This window comes from Pongo abelii, chromosome 15 (genome assembly GCF_028885655.2).
Source record: "Pongo abelii isolate AG06213 chromosome 15, NHGRI_mPonAbe1-v2.0_pri, whole genome shotgun sequence".
In the NCBI taxonomy this organism is placed as follows: domain Eukaryota; kingdom Metazoa; phylum Chordata; class Mammalia; order Primates; family Hominidae; genus Pongo; species Pongo abelii.
In genome coordinates this window covers 85,315,817-85,342,075 of record NC_072000.2, presented here as the reverse complement: position 1 = coordinate 85,342,075, position 26,259 = coordinate 85,315,817, and the positions used below count along the sequence as shown (strand labels likewise).

General features: G+C 35.8%; 1 protein-coding gene across 2 annotated transcripts in view; it reads right to left on the bottom strand.

Annotated features, from left to right (window-relative positions):
* TSHR (thyroid stimulating hormone receptor) overlaps positions 1–26,259 on the bottom strand; it is a 151,369-nt gene that overhangs the window by 31,120 nt on the left and 93,990 nt on the right. For both annotated transcript variants that reach the window (XM_024231878.3, XM_024231879.3), the window contains exons 2-3: positions 15,908–15,979; positions 9,756–9,830 (exon numbers count right to left, since the gene is read on the bottom strand). In XM_024231878.3, coding sequence (XP_024087646.3) covers positions 9,756–9,830; positions 15,908–15,979 — 147 coding nt within the window. The remainder of the gene's footprint in view (positions 1–9,755; positions 9,831–15,907; positions 15,980–26,259) is intronic.

Here is a 26,259-nt window from a genome sequence, read left to right as displayed (position 1 = left end):
CTTCCTCTGGCTACCTATTGTTGTATAACAAATTACCCCAGATTAAGTGGTTAAAATAACATTTTATTATAGCTCACAATTTTGTGGATCAGGATGCCATACAGTGCTAAGCTGGGTGATTCTTCTGCTCTATGTAGCCTCCACCAGGATCACTGGGTGTTATTCAGCTGGCGTCTGGAACAATTTGGAGGGTCCAAAAGGGTGTGCTTACATGCCTGGCTTTTTGATGGGAATTGCTAGAAGGTTAGGCTCAGCTAGGCTCTTCTCCATCCCAGGATCTCAGGATCTTCCCACACGGTCTCTCCATCAGTGCAGTTGGACGTCTTACATGGTTGTTCAGGGTTCCAAGGATATAAAGTGAAAGCTGCCAGTTCTTTTAAAGACTGGGACTAGAACTGGCATTGTATCACTTCTAACATACTCTATTGAAATAGTAGACAAAAATGTCCAAATTTAACAAAACCAGCAACCAATAAATCCACAAAGTTCGGCAAACCTTAAGCAGATTAAATATAAAAAAACTCACCTAGGCATATTATGATTAAACAGTTGAAAAGTAAAGATATAGAAAAAGTTTTACAAGTAACCAGAGGGGAAAAAACACATTACCTACAGGAGAATAATAACACGGATATGACTACTCATGAGAAAAAAAGAAGGCCAGAAGACATTGAAGGATATTTTCAAAGGGCTGAAACAAGAATGGCTTTGCTACAATTCTATACTCAGCAAAAGTGTTTTTCAAATATTAAGGTAAAATATATTTTCAGTAAATGAAACCTCAGAAAATTTGCTGCCAGTAGAACCACAGTGAAATACTAAAAGTTTTTTGGGCTAAAGAGAAATAATTGGACCTACAGAAGGGCATGGACACTGGAAATATTAAATATGTTGAATGTATATAAATGACTATATTTTTCTTTACTCAAATTATGTAAAAGTTAATTGAATCTTTAAAGTTAACATAATAATGTATTATGAGGTTTATAACGTATATAGGAATAAAATATATGACAACAATAGCATGAAAGATGGAAGAAGGTAAATGGAATTTTAATTTCAAAAGGTTCTTACATGATATGCGGAGTAATATAATATTATTTCTAAGTAGATTGTGATAAGTTAAGGATGCATATCATAATTTCTCGAGTAATCACAAAAAATTTGCAAAGGACTAAGAAGCCAATGGAATAGAATACTAATAAACAGAAGCAAAAACAACTAGATTAATCCAAAAGAAGACAAAGGAGAAAAAAGCAACAAAGAACAGAGAAGACAAAGCAAATAGGAAAATGGTAGACTGAAATCCAACCATATCAATAATTACAATAAACGTCATGGATTAAACATTCCAATTAAAACACTGAGATTTTCAGGCTGGATATAAAAGCAAGATCCAATTCTGTGATGTTTACATGAAATGCATTTTAAATATAAAGATGTAGTTATTGAATCTCAGTTGTTTTGGCTGTAAAATGATAGTAACTACTTTAGAGAATTGATGTGAGGATTAAATGAGTATATATGTGTTGAGCAATTAGTGTAGTGCTTGGGATATGGTAAATGCTCAATTAAGGTTGACTAAACTTATATGTGTCAATATGTGTGTGTACACACATACACTAAACATTCTGTCAATCAAATTTTTCATGAATTCAGACTAGCCTACTCTTCCAATTCATTATTTTTAAAATGCATGTTCAGAATACATTGTTTCATTTTTTGTTTGTTTTAGTTTGATTTCCTCACAGCTTGGTGTAGGTGAATGGCACACAAAGCATCCTGCCTTACGGCGACTTATTATTATCAAACATCTGCATTGTTATAATAAATTTTAGTAAGTTCTAAACCAAAAAGCATTCAAGGATAGATTCAAATGGGGATCTAACTTAGATGCAGAAGTGGGCTGAAGGGTATGTGTCTCTGTGTAGGTCATAATTAGGCTGAAAAAATAATCAGTAGAGTTAACTAGGCAAAGAGAGAGAGAGAGAAATAAATTTCTAGGCAGAGGCAAAAGCACGTGAATACCCTGAGGTGAGAAAGATCTTGGACTGTTCAAAAAAACCAAAGAACACAGGTGTGCAGGTGTGAAGCATGATGAGAATGCACAGGTGGGCAGGAACCAGCTGAACTTGTGGGCCTGGCTGTTTATGTTAAGATATTTGGATTTTATTCAAGAAAAATCATTCTGGCTGCTGTGAAGATACTGAATTAGAAGAAATCAATTGGAAATACCAGTTAAGATATAAAATTATTATAGTTCAAACAAGAGATGATGGTGGCTTAAATAAGGGTGGTGGCAGTGGAGAGGAAGAGGATACATTTTCTGTGTATTAGGGTAGTAGAATCAACAGGACATGGTGAAAGAGTAGAAGTGGGTGATGAGGAAAGAAGGTATAGTGATACCTCTCAGGTATCTAGGATTTGCATCAGGATGAAGGAAGTTGGCATTTATTGGTTCAACATACACAGGAGTAGTAGATTTCAGAAGGACAATCAAGATTTCAGTTTTGGATATAAAATGTGAGATATGTGCAAGATGTCTGGGAACAGAGGTCAAGTAGACCAATAGGTATATACCGACACTAAGAATGAGGGCCTGAACTAGATATATAAATTTGGGAATTGTTAGATAAGATCACATAGCAGGAGAAGGTAGTGTGAAAAGAGATGACACAGGATTGGGCCATATGAAAGCCCAATAATTATAAGTGGGGAAGGGGAAGCAGCCAGCGAAAGATCATAGGAAAGACTGACCAGTATGGTAGGAGTCCACCCAGGACTGTGATATCACAGAGGCCAAGGGAAGAGGTTATGAATAAGAACAGAATGGTCTACTATTTTGAATCTTGCATATAGCCTTTTAAGATGCAATGGTCACAGGTTTAACTGTGTTAAACATACTGTATTTATTGAATGAATAGCTTTTAGTTTTTGGAATGACAGTTCTAGGTCACAGACCCAATGTCAGTACTGTTAAGATGAAAATGTTAGATAAATTTAACAGTTTAATTGAGCAAAGAATAATTCATGAATTGGGCAGCCCCCTAACCAGAATTGGTTCAGAGAGACTCTGGTGCTGCTCTGTGATAGAGAATTTCTGGAGCTGGGGGCGGGGATGAAAAGAAGGTGATATACAGAAAACAGAAGTGAGTTATAGAAGCAGCTAGATTGGTTATAGCTCAGCATTTGCTTTATTTGAACACTGTTTGAACAATTGGTCACCTGTGACTGGCTGAAACTCGGTGATTGGTAAAAAAGTAAATTATGGTCTGTGGTCTGTTCACATATCCAGTTAGGTTATACTTCACTGCATACAGAGAGGCCTTTAGGCCAAATTTACAAGGAGGCAGCTTTAGGCTAAAGAGTGCTTATGTTCTAATACTCTAATTCATATCACAGAACAAAATCTAAACGTGAATTGGGAAGCCATCTCAGAGGATGTATATAGAGCTCTGTAAGACTGGACAGGTACTGGCAGGGATAATTAGAAGTGGCAATGGTAAACTAACTGCTCAGCTTTCTATTTACCAAATCACAGGACCAAAAAAAGTCAGTTTTGAAGGGCAGATTAGAAAGAAAACACACTTATGAAATGGAATAACATTATGTTATTTTACTGCTGATGTAGTCCTCATTGGAGCTTTTCAATAAATGCTGAAAATATGCATTGGCATTTGAAATGTGTACTCATAAGTTTAGTATCTACATATCTATACTTGCAGCAAAGCCAACACAATAAAGAGCTCTCTTTCCTAAACAAATCAGAGGGCTTTAATTCTATACTGAGGAATCCCAGGAACGTTTGGTTGATGGTACTTATATGGTATATAAATTAAACAAATCATTCTATATTGATACTCAGTTGCATGCCTTATACCCACAAAACCATTCTCAATTCCTTGACCAAAGATGAGTGATCTTTCAGCTCTATTTTTCTCATGCAAATTATAATGCTTTGTATATAGTTGCTGCTTAATAAATGATTATAAAACAAATGTCTTAAACATTTGGGTGGCATGCATGCAAAAATCTTCACTGATCTTTTCTGCTGACCAAAACCATTTGCAGACGATAATGTCAGATACATATTAGAAACATTTGAAGAATACAAGGTGCATTATCCTTTCAATTTTTAAGATATTAGACTCTCAATATCTCAAGTATATAAGCGAATTGTCTTTTAATAATTTATTTTTAAACTCATTCTCTTTTTAATTACTGTATTTAATAGTTTCCTTTGGTTTAGGAAGTTAACGCTTTTGCTCAGAGTAGAGAACTGAATATTTACTTAAAAAGACTTATAAATAACAACTGGAATCTTTGTGAGAAAAAAGATCATAATACAAACAAAATGACTGCTTTTAAGATCAATAGGGTTTATATAGGACTTCACTACAAATTAATTGCTTTTATTTTTGGTGAAGGGGCAAAGAAGCAAAATGGTTTGCTAAATGGATATCACATTTGGAGTCAGAAGATTTGGTTTTCAATTTTGAAGACTGTTGTTGTCTTTACTGTACTAGATCCTCAGCCTTCCTGGGCCTCAGTGTTATTTTACTTTCTTTGGTTTTAATGTACTGCTCTATTATATAAACTTCTTATGAAGGATACATAAATGATTTATTTTTAGCCTTCTTTTCTAATATATGTTGTCTTAAGGCTATATGTTTTCTTCTAAGTATGACTTTGACTACATCCCACAGGTTTTGATATGTCATATTTTTATTATCATTTAGTTAAAATTATTTTCTAATGTTTATTATGATTTCTTCCTTAATCCTATGGTTAATTAGAAGTCAGAGTTATTTAGAAGTTAGGTTATTTACTAGTTAGAGAACATGCTGATTTTATTTTTTTTTTGTAATCTATTGAGACTTGCTTTTATGGCCCCACATGTGGTCAATTTTAGTAAATGTTCCATGTGTCCTTGAAAAGAATATATACTCTGCAGTTGTTGGATACAACATTTTTTATAAGTCAATATGATCAAGTTTGTAAATTATGTTCAAATCTTTTTATTAACTTTTTATCAGTATATTTACCATTTTGGTATGCCTGTTCTATCAATTATTGATACAACTATATTAAAATAAGCTCTCACTATGATTGCCAATTATTGTTTATCTTTTTAGTTCTACCAATTTCTGCTTTATATGGTTTGAAGCTATGGTCTTATAGACATTAAATTTAGAATCACTATATCTTATATAGTAATTCCTTTAATCATTATGAAGTGTACCTTAGAGTAAGACTTTATGCTTTATATGTATGTATATTTACATCAGTTTTCTTTTAGTTACTGTGTGCATTTTATATGTTTTTATCTTTTCACTTTCAACCCTTCTATATAATGTTTAAAATGTCTGTTGTAAGCAGCATACAGCGAGTATTAAAAATTCACCAATCAATCTTTGTATTTTACTTAGAGTATTTAGTCCTTTTACATTTAATGCAGTTAATGTAAATGCTGATTATTTGGAGTTAAATCTATTTATTCCAGAAACTCTCTATTTCTTCCAATTTCTTGCTTTTTTGTATTAATTAATTAATTTCATTCCATTCCCCACTACTATTAGCCTGTTAGTTATCCAGTCTTCTACAAGCATTTTAGTAGCTGCCCTGTGAGTTAAAACATTTATTTATGATTTATTAAAGTTTAATTTCAGTTAGTACTTTTACCACTTCTCAGATAATTCAAAGACCTTTAGAACACTTTAACATTATTTATAATGTCCTATACTTTTTTTAAAAAGCTACCGCATATTTTAATTCTATGCATACAAGCAGTTCTACTTTGCATGGCTCCAATACACATGAAGTTTGGTTACCATGATTTAATCAAATGTAAATAATAACTGTCCTCAACACATCCCTCAAGTTTCAGTTACCATAGTATATTAACTATTAATCATTGAATAAAGTACGAACTTTGTTGCTAGCTCTTCAGTCCACAAATCACTATGTAAATAACAGACGCACATTGTAATAGGTGACCAACTACATCACTCCTTTCAAAGTCATTGATAGTTGCTCACTGGGCATCTCTTGCTCAGTTCATTCACAAACAATAAAGTATGTCATTGTGTTTCCTATGTGTTTGCCAGTAATCACCTCATATGACATTTCCTAAAAATGGCTAATTGAAAGAGTGAATTTACCAATAAAGATGCAAATGAAGCCAGGAAATGAAATGTAATGTTACTGAAAGGGAAATTCAAACAAAATGTAAATGGAGTTATAGAATAAACCACTGGCCTGAAAATTTTGATACCACCACCATCTGAGACTATTTATTTATTTATTTATTTATTTATTTATTTTAGAGACCAGGTCTTGCTCTGTCATCCAAGCTGGAGTGCAGTGGTGTGATTATAGCTCACTGCAGCCTTGAATGCCTGGGCTCAATTAATCCTCTCACCTCAGCCTCCCATGTAGCTGGGACCACAGGTTTGCACTACCATGCTCAGCTAGTTTTTTTTTTTGGTAGAGACAGGATCTCACTATGTTGTCCAGGCTGGCTGAGAAACTCTAGATATTAACCAGAGGAACTTAGTGATGGGAGAAAAATGGATGCAAAGGATGAAGATATCCCAAAAGAAACAATGATGGTAAAAAAATTTTACATTAAAGAAACACTTGAAAATATTTTATAATATTTAAAAAGCAAAGGATAAAATGATGGAAGCTAATCTAGACTTAGAAAGAAGTATGACAATTTTCCAGGGTATTGAAAAGATATTCTCTTGTAACTTATATAATAAAGATAAAAGGTCAAGCACTGTCAAAGCTACTCCTGGTAAGCTTTTACAAAGCAATAAAGCATTTTACTTCTAAGTGTTTCTAATGTTGACAATTACAGTATGTGAAATATTAGTTTTATAATTTTTTCCTTTCCGTTTATAACTGACTGAGAAATTTTAATGTTTTCATAAAAGCTTTTAGAAGTCACAACACAATTTTTCTTATTGATTATTAAGACTGCTTAATACAGTTTCAGTCTGCACAATTTTATGATCCCACACTATCATGCAGAGCAAAGAACAGTATTTTAAATCCCCTAAGACATTATTTCATTTTGTGCAGTCAAGTTTCATTTATATTTACCGGTATATTGACCTTTTCTGTTGCTTTTCATTTCTTCCTGCACAGAAATGTCTTAGCATGTGGAATGGCTTTCCTTTTGTCTTAGTAATTCCCATTAGTAGTTCCTTTAATATGAGCCTCATGGTAATAAATTCTCTCAATTTTTTTTTGCTTGAAGTATCTATCTTTTTCTAATTTTAAATAATCTTTTGGTTGGGTTGGCAGATATTTGCTGTTTTGCTGTTCACAAACATCTTCCTATTGTTTTATAAGTTCCATGATTTCTGTTGAAAATTTAGCTATCAGTCTTGTTACATCCTTGAAAGTATTATTTATTATTTTCTTGCTGCTTTTTTTTTTTTTTTTTTTTTGAGATGGAGTCTTACTCTGTTGCCCAGGCTGGAGTGTAGTGGCATGATCTCAGCTCACTGCAACCTCTGCCTCCTGGGTTCAAGTGATTCCCTGCCTCAGCCTCCCGAGTAGCTGGGATTACAGGGACACACCACCATGCCTGGCAAATTTTTGTATTTTTAGTAGAGACGAGGTTTCACCATGTTGGCCAGGATGGTCTCAATCTCCTGACCTTGTGATCCACCCGCCTCGGCCTCCTAAAGTGCTGGGATTACAGGCATGAGCCACCGCGCCCAGCCTTGCTAGCTTTTATAATTTTCTTTTCGTCTTTGGTTTTTAGCAATTTTACTATGATGTGCCTCAATGTAGCTTTCTTCGTATTTATCCTTCTGGGGTTTGCAGTACTTCCAACATACGTGACTTGATGTCTCTTAAGAGTTTTGGAAAGTTTCTTTCAAATATTGCTTTTCTCATTCTTTCTCTCTTTTCTTGGGATCTAGTCATAGGTATGCTAGACTTTTTATTGTGCTATATATTTCTTATTTTCTCTTTCTCTCCATGCTTCAGACTGATTATAGTCTTCTGACCTATCTTCCATATTACTAATTCTCCTTTGAGCTATGTCTAATCTCTTGTTAAACTCATGTATTTAGATTTTTTATTGACTTTTTAGATTCTAGAGTTTACAACTGATCCTTCTTATCATTTTCAGTTTTATTCTGAAATTCTCTCTTGTCATTTAAATTTTTGAACATGCTAGTTATTTTAAAGTCTGTGTCTGATAACCAATATTTGAACTTCCTATGGATCATTTTCTGTTGTCTATTTTCTTCTCTTGATGTTTTGCCCCACAAACTTTTGAGTATTTTTTGTATTGATTCAAAGTTAGACTTTAGTCTTTGCAAGGGCTGATCTATTCACAGTTTTCCCGTACTTCTAGGATGAAGCTCTTTAGTGATCTCAACCAAAATCCTGGATTGCTTACTAGGAGCAATCCTTCTTAGCAAGCCCTGCACTCAAATTTTTATTTTCCTAGCCCTAATAGATGCCTAAACCTCTGGTCAGCTTCTTAGCCCTTAAGCTTTTGCTTACAATTCAGGAAATACCTCAAGGGGAAAATAACCAAATGATGTTTCTGGGATTTGCTTATTGCCCATTGAGTTCTTACTGTCTTCATAACACTCTGATACTTTCAAACTTTTTTTAAAAAAATTCAGCTCCTTAAGTTATTCTCAGACTAATAATTGATCTGATGTAAGGTAGCGTACCATACTTGGAAGCAATATCTTGGACCTCAGTATTCTTGAAAGCATCTTAATGTGGTGGATAGGGAAAAATTTTAAGTCATATATTTATGGTATAAAGATTGTGGCCCTGTCTCTTAGTAACTGTGTGACCAAGGAAAACATATTTAGCCTCTCTGCGTTTATGCTTTTCTTATATAAATAATGGAAATAATTGTATCTACTTCACAGGGTTGTTTTAAGAGGTAAATAATAACCGAACAAATAATGTTCATATAATGTTTAATGTAATGTTAGGATATACTAAGTATTTATAGATAAGTATTTTTGTTTCTTCATCAAGAAAATAGTTAATGATTAGTAATACATAGCTGCTTAAAATAATGCAATGTGATTATTTATGTAACACTTTTTATAGATTGTAATCTACTAGAGAAATAGAAAAATTATTCTATTTTTGAATGGTATATTGACTGGTTTTCATGTGCTAGATATTATATAATTCAATATTGATGATAAACATGAAGTTGCAGCTCTTATTACACTTATTTTGCAAATGAGACTAGGAAAGATTATGTGACTTGTCCAAGGGTAGATAATGAGTAGGCAGAGACACCGGTGTTCAAATCCAACTCTGACCAACTCCAGAACTAGGGTTATTAAATTCCCTCCTATTCTAATCTCACTAAGCAACTCTTCTCTTTCTGAATTAAGGAAAAAATGCCAGCTTTGTAGAATCTTGCACAGACCATAGAATCAAGTAGTTACTCAGTAAATACTTATTGTCTCACTGACATTCACATCAATAAAATATGCTGACACAGTAGTAATAGAACAGATAGTGGTTCAAGAACAGAACTTTTAATGTTGTCTTTAACTTCCAACCATGGAATTGAGGTGTAATGAAGATGAATAAACATAAACTGAGAATGAGAACAGGTTAATAATTTAATCATAAACAGAAGTTTTGACTCACAATCTAGAAACCAGCTCCCATTGCCATCTGGAGCCCCAAGATTATCAGTCAAGAGTGGTTGTGGCTTAGGTCTATGCTTCACTTTTCCTTGTACTTACATGTGAGTCACTTTACTCAAATTGTAGAAGGCGTGTGATTCCAGCTGCTGTAGAGTCACATCTATAGATATGTAGCTGAATGTCGGAAAAATATAAGACAAAGTAGAAAGTTAGTAGGGTTGTAAACTTCAAACACACTATTTTTGACATAACTTTTTGTTATGTGCTTCCCAGATCATGCAACATGTACAACCCTCATGGATTCTGCCAAATTATGTTAAAATTACTTACTACTTTTTTTTTGCAGATCTTGTGATACCTGAATTCCTCCTGTATATTAACTCCTATTTATCTGAAGTTATCATTTAACTGTCACTTCCTTCAGAAACTTTCCCCAAACTCCCTGATTAAAATTTCCCATATGTATATTTAGGGATTATGTATATGTGTGTATATATATATATATATACATATATATATATATATATATACACACATACATATAGTGCCACCCTGTGGAATGTTCCACTAGAGAATTGAGGTTTTCTCTTCATCGTCTTTGAAACTACATGTCTAATTCCATGTTACTAGACATTCCATTAAAAATGCTTCTTATTCACTCTAGTGTTCTTTTCTGATGCTTGCTTTTTTTTTTTTTTTTTTGGTATTTTGAGGAACTCTTCCATTTTAAAGGAACTCTTCTATTTCCTTTAAAATACACAGATGTCCAAGACCTGGTCTAGGATAATTAATCAGAGTTTATGAAGGATGAGTCAAGTACTTTTATTTTTCAAAAGCTTCTTAGCTGATTCTAATGTGTAGGCAATGTTGAGAACCACTGACCTATAGTTTGAATTGAATCTGCCATACATATGTATATATGGTGTATACATAGGGATTATATATAGTGATATATCACTATATATATATATACACATAACTATAAACTCATTTCACTAATTATCACAGGGCAAATTTCCAGTTCTTTGGGTGATATTTATGTTGTCTCACTAGACTGTAAGTTCTCTGAAATGCAGAACTGTGTCTGTTTTTGGCCACTGAATCTTGAGTGCCTTTCAGAGTGCTTGGCATGTTGTCGACTCTTATTAAACAACTGAATGACTAGAAGGGTTCCTCAAAATAGCAAAAAAACATGAGCATCAGAAAAGAACACTAGAGTCAATAAGAAGCATTTTTAATGGAATGTCTAATAACATAGAATTAGACATGTAGTTTCAAAGATGAAGAGAAAACCACAATTCTCTAGTGGAACATTCCACAGGGTGACTACATACTCCCTTAAGACTTCTCTTCATGATTTTAAATGAAGCTGAAAATTCAAGCTCCATCTTAAAACTTTGTAAGCAAAAAGTAATTCAAATAAAAGCTTCAAGTACTGAAAAAGGAAAAGAGAGAAATTCCTAAATACAACTTGTCAAGAACATATAAGGAATGTTTCAAATAGTTTCCTCAAATTCCATCTTGTAATGAGAATGACTAATGCGGCCAAATTCAATGACCACTTTCTATTGAGAGGTATTTCTATGACATTTGGGAAAATGAACAATTGACAGATGGTTGCCAGCCATAGCCATAGCAGAGATTCTCAACCCTGGACATGCAATTAAACTACCTGAAGGGCTTTAAAGTACACAGATGTCCAAGACCCGGTCTAGGATAATTAAATCAGAGTTTATGAGGGATGAGTCAAGTACTTTTATTTTTCAAAAGCTTCTTAGCCGATTCTAATGTGTAGGCAATGTTGAGAACCACTGACCTATAGTTTGAATTGAATCTGCCAGTAAAATATCCTCATCGATGCAATGTTTACGAGAGGAGTGCTGATTGTTCCATTCTGAGTTTTTATCTTGGTTATTATGAGTATTCTAATGGCTCTGTGCTTTCTATTTTGAATTACCCATTCTCTAAATAATTATCCTTTGATTTACCCAGTCTCTTAACCCTTTGCCTCTTGCGGATAATAACGTTATATAAATTGTTTTGATACAAATATATTTCTAACATAAAGGAAACAATGGAACAGATTGAAAGGAATTAATTTACCATGTAGAGACTGTGGGGATTTATCATGGATGAAGCTGAGCCAGCTAGCAGAGCAAGATTCATTTTTCAAGGCTGCCAACTTGTTTCCCTAAGCATCTTTTCCATTGCTACAAATCTTCTACTGAATTTCTTAGTTAAGAAGTATGAGTCTTTCTCAAGGTTCCAGAAGGATAGTCACTCGGCCCATATTACCAAATGGAAGTTCCAGTTTCTCCAACCTAATGACACCTTTTTGGAGGGCTGTGATAGCTTGGTTGTGAAGACAACTGGCAGGAATTGTTTATTCAGGGGGATAAAAATTGTGATTCCCTGCTTACTTACCCCATTTTTATAACTAGGAAAAATCAGATCCTACTTCTTCTTTGCATTTAAACATTGTATAATCATTATAGTCACCATATGACTTACCATTCAAACTGGGATAGTTTTGTGAGTTAAAGCAAGGTGCCATTAACAATTTTGCCAGAATACCAAGTGGGAATTTGAACCATCTCAGACAAACCTAGCATCATCCTGTTGATCTCTTTCTTCTCCCCAAGATATATCAAATCTTTAATTATTATTCAGGTATGTGTATGTGCTTTTATTCCACAAATATGTATTGAACATTCATTGTATGACAGACATCCTTCTGGACAATGACAAAACAGGCCTGTTCCCTACTTTCAAGGAACTCACAGTACTCAGAGATACAGATTAATGTACAAGGTAAATGGGATTAACACAAGGTGTTAACAGAATGGGATTAACACAAGGTTCAGGGAACCCTATCACTTAACCTAGACTGGAGAATCCAGCAGTCTCCCTGGGAGAAGCCTCAGTGGAGCCTTCAGATCTGCCTGGGTGTCTCCTATATCTCAGTCAACAAACCCTCTTCTTATTGCTCACCACTTTTATTTCAAATCTTCTCATCAGATTTCTAACTCTGCCACCTCCATCTTCCATCTTCTTAGATGTCCTTTAATAATTTGATAAGTCATAGAAATGTTTGAAACTTTAACACGAGAATGCCTTGAATTCCCCACCAATAAGCCTATTAGTTTACCTGCATCTGTCCCATCTTTTTCCTACAACTGAGACAGCTAAGTAAAAAAACGGCTCCCTAGCAGAATCTTCAACTGCCTGTGCCCTGGGAGAAGTGTGTACTGGGGTGGAGCTTAGGGAAGTTCATTTATAGCTGGGAGGAGCCTGGCCTCTCCTGTTCTGGGGTGGTACCTGGGATTCAATCTGTGAGGTGGGAAACGGGCTAGAAGGACTCTCGCTTTGCTGAGAGTCCCTGTTTCCCTCTTTTCCTCTTTCACCCAATAAATTCTATTTTTATCACCCTTCAAACTGTCTGTGAGCTAATCTTTTATGACCATGTGACAAGAACCTGGCTTTTAGCTGAACTAAGGAGAAAGTCCTACAACATAACTTCCTCGTTATGATGTAGAAAGTGACCATCTTCCTATAGAAGGTCAATCCCTCTATTTGGATCTCATCCCCTCCTGCCTCTTCAGGGACCACATGCTCTTAAAATTGTTCTTTCTTCACTCTCTTTAGCTTCTCCCTCTCTATGGATGCCTCCTCCTGGTCCCAGTTATACCCACTTGTTTGTGACTCTCAATCTCTACCTGAATCTCTCCCCTGAGTGCCCCCATACACCCAGAACTCCCAATCCTCTTTACTCTAATTTACTTTTTTTCCCCATATACTTATTTCCTTCTAAATTAGTATCTAATTTACTTATTTATTGTGTTTTTGGTTCATTGTCTATTTCCTCCCATTCAGATGGAAACTCCATGGGGACATGGATCTTTGTCTGTTTGTTCCCTGATGTATCCCCAGCTCTGAGAGCAGTGATTGGCACATAGTAGGGGCTGAACAAATATTTATCAAATGAATGAAAAAATTCTATGTCCTGATGTGTACTCAATATAACTGCACCTCAAATGCCATATGCCCCAAATTGAATTCCTAACACACCCCCTGACCCTCCACAGCAAATACACAAAACACTTCTCTGCCTAAACGAATGTGCCGATCAACCACACAGATGTCCTAATCAGAAACTTGATCAGCCCTCCCTTATTTATGTCTCAAATCTCTATCCTTTTTCATTATTCCCACTCAATGATCATCCTTCAATTTGCCATCCCCTGTCCTTTGGGCACTGCATCAGCCTCTTCACTAGCTTCCTGCCTACAGCCTTGCTCCACTTCCACCCCTCACTCCACTGCAAAGCCAAGGGAATGTTTCTCAAATGAAAATCTGACCATTTCACTTGCCTGCTTAAAACCATTGAATGGCTCAGCCCTTATGGAAGATTTTAAACTCCTTCACATGATTTATAAGACGCTGTACTAACTTAGACCTACGTTTTATTTTTTTCTACTGCCCACCTCCCTGCCTAAGCTCTACCTCCAAGAAACTTATTATATTTCAATTCTTCAGAAAGCCCAGGCTTTTCCCTTCTGCTTTTTGCTATATAATGCAGATCACAGGTCAGGTGCTATTTTTTTTTCAGGAAGTCTTCCCCAACTCCTCTCCCTGCTCCTGTGTAGGTAATAGACCTCTTATGTGAGATTCCCTATCACCCAATAACTGACCCCATCATGACACTCATCACTCTCTTAGGAATAAAACTGAACTGCTGTGAGTTTTGTCTACTGTTGTGTACGGAACACATAGCAAAGTGCCAGGCACAAAGTAGGGCTCAATAAATATCTGTTAAATGAATGAAGTAATGGCCAAGCTGTTGGGACATGCAAACAGAGACACCAAATAGGCAGTTGTATAAGGTAGATGAGGGAAAAGGAAGAGCTGAAGGAGAATTCAAGGTTTTTAGCTTATAGGATGCTACAGTGGTGCTGTTGAAAGAGAAGGAACAGCTTGGGAGGAAGATGAAGTGTTTATTTTGGATATGCTGGTTTTGAAGAGCCTGTGGGACATCCAAGTGGTAATATTTGGAAATTAGCTGTATTAGGAAATAGTGCAGCCAAAGGAATGGGAGTGTTTACTCAAGGAAAGTGGGGTATAGAGGAATTAGAACAAAATATACAAAGAAAGAACTGGTAATTCAGTAGCTGGCAAAAATAAAATAGGAAGTCAGAAAAGGAGACTGTGGAAGAGTAGCCAGGTGAGACAAGAAGAGAAATGAGAGAGGAATATCAAGGAAAACAAAGAGGCAAGGATTTGAAAGAGGAAGGACTTGTTAGCAACATAAAAAACTGCAGAGATGTTCAGTAGGATAGTCTCTCAGCCTCAGCACTGCTGACATTTTGGACTAGATAATTCTGTGGTGGGAACTGTCCTATGAACTGTAGAATGTTCGGCAGCAACCTTCACTTTTACCCACTAGGTGACAGTAGCAGCCCCCTCTCTAGGGGGCATTTAGCAACCAAAAATGCTAAATGCTTCTAGGGGTAGAGTCGACTGTGGTTGAGAACTACTGAAATGACAGAAACACTAACAAAATGGCCACAGAGTGAGTACATTTGGCCAAAAACTGTACAGGTTGCTCCTGGTTATATTATTTCGCATGCCTGAACTATCTGGATTGCCTGTCAAAATCAATTAAATGAAATAAAGACCTGCTTCATTTCATTCACTCTTTGTCAACCCAATATGGAAAATCCTTTTTCTCCTTACTCTAAGTGGATAGCAATTCAATTTTTAAGGTTTAGAATTATTTTTAATTCTCTTTTAACGTGAGAGAGATATGAAACCGCTGGCTACGTTTATAACAAAATGTAAATATTTGTATTAGTAGTGAAAGGTGATTCAAGACTTGGTGACTAGGACAGATGGATGTTTGTCTATCTGTATATATGTTTATCTTATAAACTATGGGATGTTTATAGGAGAGATTTACAGCTAAGGTTTTGCCATATTCCAAGATATATTAAAATACATCGAGAATTATGAACTGCTCAAAATCAAATGAATTTAAATTTGGTTTAGGTTTTAAAAAATCATGTAGGAATTAGGGAGTGGAGATATAACAAAATGAAATAAAAATCATGTACATAAAATTGTCATATACATTGAAAATGTAACTGCCATTGATTTATGCAAGTATAATACCAAGTATTTTTCTTGATAGAACACGTTTAGAGAATAACATATCACAAATGCAAACTTCTCTTTATATTAAAAAAAAAACTTACATTCTGGAAATATTGGGCAGATTAGAAAATGCATGACTTGGAATAGTTCTCAGGTGAGTCTCAATAAGCTTCCTGTGAAAATAACAGTTACATAATTAGAGTTTTAATCATTGGGCTTTTCTAATAATTCACCTTAATTATAAAAACACATTATTAAAAAGCATGACAGTTTTCACAATATATTTCCTTACACATAATCAACAAAAATAATACTCAACAAACATACCAAAGAACCATATGTACACATTTTTTTCTCCCAATAAGAATTGTGAGATTCAGATGCAGAAGATAAATCATCAAACTTCATCTATGAATTAGCAGTAAACTAATATGTCTTGCCTCACATCACACTTTATTTGTTAACCGAAGGGCAACATTTTTTGCGGGGTCTTTTTATTAAATTGAAAAACCATGATTATTTTACCTTTTACTTTAGGTTTGGGGGTACATGTGCAGATTTGTTATATAGGTAAACTGGTGTCAGGGTTTTTTTTGTACTGATTATTTCATCACCCAGGTACTAAGCCTAGTACCCAATAGTTATTTTTTTCTGCTCCTTTCCCTCCTCCCACCCTCTGCCTTCAAGTAGGCCCCAGTGTCTGTTTGTTCTCTTTGTGTCCATGAGTTCTCATCATTTAGCTCTCACTTATAAGTGAGAACATGTGGTATTTGGTTTTCTGTTCCTCTGTTCGTTTGCTGAGGATAATGGCCTCCAGCTCCATCCAAGTCCCTGAAAAGGACATAATCTTGTTGTTTTTTATGACTGCATAATATTCCATGGTATATATGTACCACATTTTCTTTATCCAATCTGTCACTGATGGACATTTAGGTTGATTCCATGTTTTTGCTATTGTGAAAAGTGCTACAATGTACATTTGTGCGAACAACGTAATATATTCATCAGTATGTTAAGACTACTGAATTTATAGCATGTACTTGTCAATGGAAATGTCTTGGAATGCTATCAGAATACACATTAAGTACATATTTAAAAGAATTAAATGCATGTTTTAAATCTTAAGGATTAAAAATAGTAGCGTGGTTACTACCTTCTTGCACAAGTAAAAGTCTCTTCAATCATATCTTGATCTTATCATCTACGTGCTCCAGTCTGGAAATAACTGACTGGCAAGGAGCAAATTCTTCTTCAGAATCTTAAGACATCTTTGCTGGATTTGCACCTTAAAGGTGTGACTTTTTCTCCAGTTTGCTTCTTTGGAGACTCTTCAGAAGGTGGAGACTGTTCTCATTATACATAATGAAACACCTTCATGCATTCCAGTATACCTCTCCACCTAGGCACTCCATTTTTGAGTTATGCTCTTTACTATAGTTACTACTTGAGAATCTCGTATGGAAAACAGTGTGCATAGTGTATTAACTTGGCAAAAAGACAATGCCTCAGCATACTACTCAGCTTCTCCATATGTCTGTTTTTGCCATTTAATCACACTGGTAGTCACACATCATCCAGTTGGTACCTCATTTATAGATAGTAGAATAACATTGTGTATTTTTTCTTCTCTAAGCTGAGGGGTTACTTCTCAACAATATATTTCCTTGGTCTGTGCTTTCTTTGAAGTATTCATTTTTGCAACGATTAAAATATATCTGTAACTTGCCTAATCAAAGCATCAGAAAGACCAAATTAGTTGGTAAAAGCATCTATTAAAATGGAGGGAGGGAGGTGATGTGAATGACAAAAGAGTAAATCTTCAGCTCTTCCCAACCTCTGGTGTTTTGCCATGAAGCCCAATGTTGCCTTAATATTATTTCAGAAATTCAGGTCCCATAAATTACTTGGTCTTCTTTGAAGGTCTCCCACTTATATTTCCTTAATTGAGTTATCCGGATTCTGAAGCTAAACAGATATGAGAAGAACAAGTCATTCTACCAAAATCTCTGTGTAAAATTGGGCCATGTCAAAGGAAAACAAAAGATACACACCTGTTGAGTATCACCCAAGGCGATTGAGTTTAAGCTCAAAGATGGTCTTACTCATAGAGCTGTCGTAAGGCAAACATTTTGTGGGCATACTTATGGTAAGATTGTAGGTAATATGGGTCTAAACTGTAACTTTCACTGACTAAAATTTTTTGAGTTTAGCCTGTGTTCAAAAGTAAATAAAGTATATAAAATTAAATAGGAAACCAGAATAAGATTACAATGGTTTCTAAGAAATTGACTTGGAACAGAAATAGCATCTAAGTGCAATTTAATAGCCTTTGGGCTAAAGGTTCAAATAATGTTTCTATTCTTCCCCAAAGTATGAGTTTCTGAAATATATAATACCTGTTTCTTGAATTCTCTCTCTCTTTTACACACATACAGTTCCGAACAAAGATCTTTTTCCCACTATTGGGTTAGTTGTGGCACAAGGTGTTTCAAAAGACAACCATATTTGAAATGCTAATGTTTTGCTTAATTCCACAAACAAGATATTTTTCCCAGCCAGATTTTTTTTTTTTTTTTTTTTTTTTTTTACCAAAGAAAGCTCACCAATATATGTAGACCAATAAGGATTATGTGTCTCAGAGCATCTGTCTTAGTAATAATACAATATGCACAGTAAACCAAACAAAATTGAAGTTGAGGGTGCTAGTAATCAGCCTGAGATAAAAATAATGTCTCTTTGTTGAATAAATTCAGTTAATATCATGATTATAACACACACTGGAACAAAATACTGATTTCAATAATGTTAAATGAATTATTAGAATGACAACTAGTTGTAGAGATTGCCAAATTCAATTGCAATTTAACAGTTCATACATTTTGCCTGGATATTTTCATAGTAATGTGCACATAATCTAAAAAAAGACATAATTGAGTTTGTGTAAATTTTGTTGACTTGTGGTATAAATTGTCTTGGTTGCCTCTCTAAAATTCATCATATTAGCTTAAGCTCTCCTTTAATTTCTTTCCTAGATTTTAACATGTGATTAGTCTGATTGAACTTATGAAAACATTTAAAAGGAGTTTTCTTCTAAGGTATCTATTTCCCTTCAAATAAAGAACAAAAACAATCAGTGAGGGCATGGCATCTAGGAAATTAAATAAAGACATCATATTTATTTAGAGAGCATCTGCTCCATTTTTCCCTAATAGTTCAACCTTACAATAACGGTTGTGGGGAAAATTTATTGTAATATGTGGATGCCTCATGACCCCCAGACACATGTGCTCCGGCACGCACATAATCTTTGTGGAGGTTTTGTGGTTGTTTTGATTTGCAGTAGTTTTGTAGCTAGAGTTAATTTATAGAATGTTTGTCATCTATCTGTTTTTATCCCTCCATCTAGGGGCAAGGGGCTGGATGTTCTTTCTATTGTCTACCTTTTCAAGAGAAGGCCTTTTATTCAAAGAATCTTGTGATATTGTAATTACTGCTTTAAATGCAAATGAAAGAAAAAACACCAAGTGAATGTGTTTATTTTATAGAAATATTTTATTTTAATTTCAGAATACATTTTGAATATTTATAGAAAAGGCAAAGTACACATCTACATGTATATTCTTTTGACAAAACTATTAGAAAATCTTCAAAGTGCTTCACTTTTGTCCAAAGAATTTGCATCACAATAGTATTTGTTTCTAATGAAAATATGCTAGGTACTGAAGAGGCTGTTTTTTATTTGCCTTTGATAATTCACAATAAGAAGACAATGATTCTTTCTAAAATACGACAAAAAACCTCACCTCAGACAAATAATATATCTATTTACTATTAATGATTAAGGCATCATATGTAACTCATTGGGAAAATAGTTCACAGCTATAGTCTTGTATCCTATGTGGAGAATGCACATTTTATGGTTAAAGAAGTTGGCTTCAAGATATAGAAATTATGTGAGAGAAAAGATATAAGCTGAGTTTGCAATTTCAATTTGTTTTTCTGTGATTTCTTTAATCAAGAACGACCATTGGAGATATGACAAATGTTTCCTTTGGGCCTTGCTGAACCAAGATTTATATCTATCAAATGTCTGCCTTAGGAAAATATAATGTAGAAATTGACATGCATGTGAACCGTCACTGATTGACTTGCAGATTTTGCAGGTAGAACTCAGTTTTAAGTACTTTCTTTTCGGTTCTTGCAGTAGCAATGGAGGAGAGAAATATGGTTAATGTAAAGAGAGCTGATAGTTCTTTGTTCCAAACAAGAGCAGTTGGTGCGATTAAACTTTTCACAGTAATCTTGCATGATACTAGGCTTAGTTCACTGAAATCTCATCAACATATAAATCCAATCAACATTCCAACATCTTGTTTCTTATACAGTTTCTGGAATCTTAAACACATAGCTTGTGTTGCATATGTGCATATGTAGGTGTGGGTTCTAACACATTTCTCACTATAGCCCCTACCTCATGACCATGTCTGAATTGTACTGAGTTGAGGAGGCTGGCTGATCTTCTTTGCCATGGCAGAGACTGTGTGGTCCAGAAACACCAAACTTCCCACTTGTGTGTCCTATTTGCCTCCTGGCAAACAGGCTGAGAGTATTTTGTGATTCTGCGTGTTTGTTTAATATCAATGTCATCTTCATCTTAAGGGCCTCTTGTTGTATTAACCACCTGTGTCAGTCAATCAGCTAGTATTTCACTGAGGTGTACCAAATATATTTCACTGAACTATTCTATGTGAGTATAGAAAATATTCATAGTAGAAAAAGAGGGAATTGGTAAAAATAATCCAGATTTTTTATATTGTGAAGTTGTGGATTACAAATTAGGCAATATTAATACAATTTAATGTGACATTTATCACTTGCCTTGTGTTCTTATTTTGGTGAGAATAAATCTTTTTTTCTTTTCTTTTTTCTTTTTGAGATGGAGTTTCACTCTTGTCACCCAGGCTGGAGCGCAGTGATGCAATCTTGGCTCACTGCAGCCTCTGCCTCTGGGGTTCAAGCGATTCTCCTGCCTCAGCCTCCTGAGTAGCTGGTATTACAGGCACCTACCACCACACCCAGCTAATTTTTGTTTTTTCAGTAGAGACAGGGTTTCACCATGTTGACCAGGCTGGTCTCAAACTCCTGACCTCAAGTAATCCACCCGCCTTGGCCTCCCAAAGTGCTGGGATTACAGGTGTGAGCCACTCCACCCAGCCAATAATAAATTTTCATTGGTGAATTTGTTTTACTGTTGTGCATTAAGAAAATACTCTGTGGCAAACTGTGAAAGAATACAGCAAGCATAGGATTTAAAATCAGGGGTGTAGACCCACAAGGATCATGCAGTTAAACACTTGGGACTATTTGCATATAGACTATTTTTTAAAATAAAATAATTTTAATTTGTCATTCTGTTGTGTTTTCTATTTTGGGTGATATAGTGAATTTTAATCAGTGTTACTGCTAAATTATTTACAAATGATACAAAAATATCAGGTGATATGATGTCTACAATGCAAGATGTGACACTGCAGCTGAAATAGAATGGCATCCTGCCCAGAATCCAAGTGGATTTGTGAGTTATTATGTAGGGTCAAACAGAGTTTCGATTTGGGCTTTTTTGTGTGTGATCTGAACCCCAGAAACTCAAGAAATAACTTGATAAGTTTGACGTATGGAAATTGCTCAGCTTAGGCCATCTGGGAGAGAGTTGTCTATTCACAAGTATTGGTTTAGGTCTCCAGATTGTTGAAAATATTAAATTTGGTTTCATTTCATTATTTGGCATAATTTTTTGTATTGAAACTATTTTTTCACAGTTCTTTATTAAGGCATACTTTATACCCAGTGAGATGCACAAGTCTACAATGCATATTTATATACTTCGGTGTATATAAGTATACTTATACTTCACATATATGTATGCATATATGTACACATAAACCCATGAGACCAGTGCCTGGATCAAAATATAAAATATCTCCATCACCCCGAAAGTTTCCTGTGTAGTTTTCCAATCAGTAATTGTATTAGTTCATTTTCACACTACTGATAAAGACATACCCGAGACTGCGAAGAAAAAGAGGTTTAATGGACTTACAGTACCATGTGGCTAAGGAAGCCTCATAATCATGGCAGAAGTCAAGGAGGAGCAAGTCATGTCTTACATGGATGGCAGCAGGTAATGAGAGAGAGCTTGTGCAGGGAAACTCCAATCTTTAAAATCATCAGATTTCATGAGGCTTATTCACTATCATGAGAACAGCACAGGAAAGACCTGCTCCCATGATTCAATTCCCTCCCACTGAGTCCCTCCCACAACATGTGGGAACTCAAGATTTGGGTGGGGACACAGCCAAACCATATCATTCCACCCCAGCCCCTCCCAAATTTCATGTCCTTTTGTTTCAAAACCAATCATGCCTCCCCAACAGTCTCCCAAAGTCTTAACTCATTTCAGCATTAACTCAAAAGTCCACAGTCCAAAGTCTCATCTGAGACAAGGCAAGTCCCTTCAACCTATGAGCCTGTAAAATCAAAAGCAAGCTAGTTACTTCCTAGATACAATGCAGATACAAGTATTGGGTAAATACTTGTATCTCCCATTCCAAATGGGAGAAATTGGCCAAAACAAAGGGGCTACAAGTCCAAAAAGTCAGCAAGTCTGAAATACAGCAGGACAGTCAAATCTTAAAGCTCCAAAACGATCTCCTTTGACTCCATGTCTCACATTCAGGTCACACTGATGCAAGGGTTGGGTTCCCATGGTGTTGGACAGCTCTGCCCCTGTGGCTTTACAGGGTACAGCCTCCCTCTCAGCTGCTTTCATGGGCTAGTGTTGAGTGTCTGTAGATTTTCCAGGCGCATGGTGCAAGCTGCCTGTGGATCTACCATTCCAGGATCTGGAGGATGGTGGCCCTCTTCTCACAGTTCCACTAGGCAGTACCTCAGTGAGGACTCTGTGTGGGGGTGCCCACCCCAAATTTCCCTTCTGCACTGCCTTAGCAGAGATTCTTCATGAGTGCCTCACCCCTGCAGCAAACTTCTGCCTGGACATCCAGGCATTTCCATATATCCTTTGAAATCTAAGAGGAGGTTCCCAAACCTCAATTCTTGACTTCTGTGCACCCACAGGCTCTATACCATGTGGAAGCTGCCAAGGCTTGGGGCTTGCATCCTCTGAAGCCATGGTCTGAGCTATATCTTGGCCCCTTTTAGTCACAGCTGGAGCAGCTGGGATGCAGGGTACTAAGTCCCTAGAGTGCACGCAGCAGAGGGAAACTAGGCCCAGCCCACGACACCATTTTTTCCTCCTAGGCCTCTATATCTGTGTTGGAAGGGGCTGCCACAAAGTTCTCTGACATGCCCTGGAGACATTTTTCCCATTGTCTTGGGGATTAACATTCAGCTCCTCATTACTTATGCAATTTTCTGCAGCTGGCTTGAATATCTCCTCAGAAAATGGGATTTTATTTTCTGTCGCATTGTCAGGCTGCAAATTTTTTGAACTTTTATGCTCGGTTTCCTTTTCAAAACTGAATGCCTTTAACATCACCCAAGTCACATCTTGAATGCTTTGATGCTTAGAAATTTCTTCCACCAGATATATAGATATATATATACCCTAATCATCTCTCTCAAGTTCAAAGTTCCACAAATCTCTAGGGCAAGGGCAAAATGCTGCCAGTCTCTTTGCTAAAACATAACAAGAGTCACCTTTGCTCCAGCTCCCAACAAGTTCCTCGTCTCCATCCGAGACCAGCTCAGCCTAGATTTCATTGTCCGTATCATTATCAGCATTTTGGTCAAAGCATTCAACAGGTCTCTAGGAAGTTCCAAACTTTCCCACATTTTCCTGTTTTCTTCTGAGCCCTTGAAACTGCTCCAGCCTCTGCCTGTTACCCAGTTCCAAAGTCGCTTCCACATTTCAGGTATCTTTTCAGCAGCACCCCATTCCCAGTACCAATTTACTGTATTAATCCATTTTCATGCTGCTAATAAAGACATACCCAAGACTGGGAAGAAAAAGAGGTTTAATGGACTTGCAGTTCACATGGCTGAAGAGGCCTCACAATCATGGCGGAAGGCAAGGAGGAGCAAGTCACATCTTACATGGATGGCAGCAGGCAAAGAGAGACAGCTTGTGAAGGGAAACTCCTGTTTCTAAAACCATCAGATCTTGTGAGACTTATTCACTGTCATGAAGACAGCACAGGAAAGACCTACTCTCATGACTCAATTATTTCCCACCAGGTCCCTCCCACAACATGTGGGAATTCAAGATGAGATCTGAGTGGGGACACAGTATATCAAACTATATACTATATCAGTCAAACTATATCAGTAATCCTGCTCTTCTATAGGATAACTACTATTCTGACTTCTATCATCACAGATTGCTTGTTTATTAACTTCACATAAATAATCATAAATTAGCCACTTTTCTGCCTTGCTTCTTTTGTTCAACATAATATTTCTGAGACAAATCTATGTTATTACATGTATCAGTAGTGATTTTTATTGCTAATTATGAATATGCATTTTTTTTTTCATTCTCCAGTTGATGGTTGTTTCTCGTTTGGGGCTATTATGAAAAAAGCTGCTATGAAGAACATCCATGTACAAATCATTTTATGGACACACATACTCATCGCTCTTAGGTAAATGTCTAGGAATATGATTTATGGATCATAGGTAAGTGTATACTTAACTATCACAAAAACTTCCAGTTTCCAAAGTGATTGTAACATGTTCACTCATACCAGTGATGTATAGGAGTTCCAGTCAACTCTACATCCTCACCAACACCTGGTGTTATCAGTGTTTTAACTTATAGTCACACAAGTAGGTATGTTTCCATCAGCATTCTTGATTGGTATTTGTAATTTGCTAAAGGATTTGGAGAAATGCACAGCTAAGTTAAAAATGTCTATATGTGTACACAAGTATAATGCTTAATTTTATGTGTTAGCTTGATTGGGTCATGGGATATGAAGATATTTGCTTAAACATTATTTCGTGTTGTGTCTGTGAGGGTGTTTCTGGATGAGATTGCCATTTGAATTGGTAAACTCAATAAAGCAGCTTGCCCTTCCCAATGTGAATGGGCCTCATCCAATCAATTGAAGGCTCAGTAAGAACAATTATTTATCTCTGCTTGTCTTTAAGCTGGGACATCAATTTTCTTTGCTTTCAGACTTGGACTAAATTCTACACCACAGGCTCTCCTGGTTCTCAGGCCATTGGATTCAAACCAGAATTTATACCATCAGCTCTCTTGGTTCTCAGGACTTTCAACTTTGACTGATACTATACCTTTGGCTCTTCTGGGTCTTCAGTTTTCCAACTGCTTATCTTGAGCCTCTTAGCCTCCATAATCATATGAACCAATTCTTTACAGTACAAATCTCTCTCCCTCTCCTTCTCCCCTCCCTCAGCCCCCTAAATTTGTTAGAACTAATGAATAAAATTCAGTAAAGTAGGTTACAAAATCAACATACAGGATTTAGTAGTGTTTCTATATGGTAACAATGAACTATCTGAAAAAAATTAAGAAAACAATTCCATTTGCAATAGCTATAAAAAATAAGATACTCTGGAGTAAATTTAACCAAGGAGGTGAAGAACCTATACACTGCAAACTATAAAACATTGATAAAAGAAATTGAAGACACAAAGAAATGGAAAGATATTCTGTGTTGATGAATTGGAAGAATTAATATTGTTAAAATGTCTATACTACCCAAAGTGATCTCCAGATTCAGTGCAATCCTATCAAAATTCCAATGTCATTTTTCACAGAAATAGAACAACCTTAAATTTTGTATGGAGCCACAATAGACCCTGAATAACCAAAGCAATCTCGAGCAAAAATAACAAAGGTTAAGGTGTTAAACTACCTGATTGCAAAATACATCACAAAGTTATAGTAACCAAAACTGCAAGGTACTGCCATAAAAACAGACACATCAACAAATCGAATAGGGTAGAGAGTCCCCAGATAAACGCACATATCTATGGTCAACTGATTTTCAACAAAGGTGCCAAGAACACACAATGAGGAAAGAACAGTCTCTTCAATAAATGGTGTTAGAAAAAGTGGCTATCCACATGCAGAAAAATAAAATTGGGACTTTATCTCTCCCTTGATAGTAGAATCAACTCAAGATGGGTGAGACTCTTAAATGTAAGATCAGAAACTGTAAAACTCATAGGAGAAGAATAGGAGAAAAGCTCCTTGACATTGGTCTGGGCAATTATTTCATGGGTATGTCCCCCAGAGCACAGGCAACAAAAGCAAAATTAGACAATTGGGATTGCATCAAACTAAAAAATCTTTTGCATGGCAAAGGAAGCCATTAACAGAGTGAAAAGACAACCTGCAGATTGGGAGAAAATATTTGCAAATATATTGTCAAAGGGCCTCATTTTGATAAGGGACTCATATCAAAAA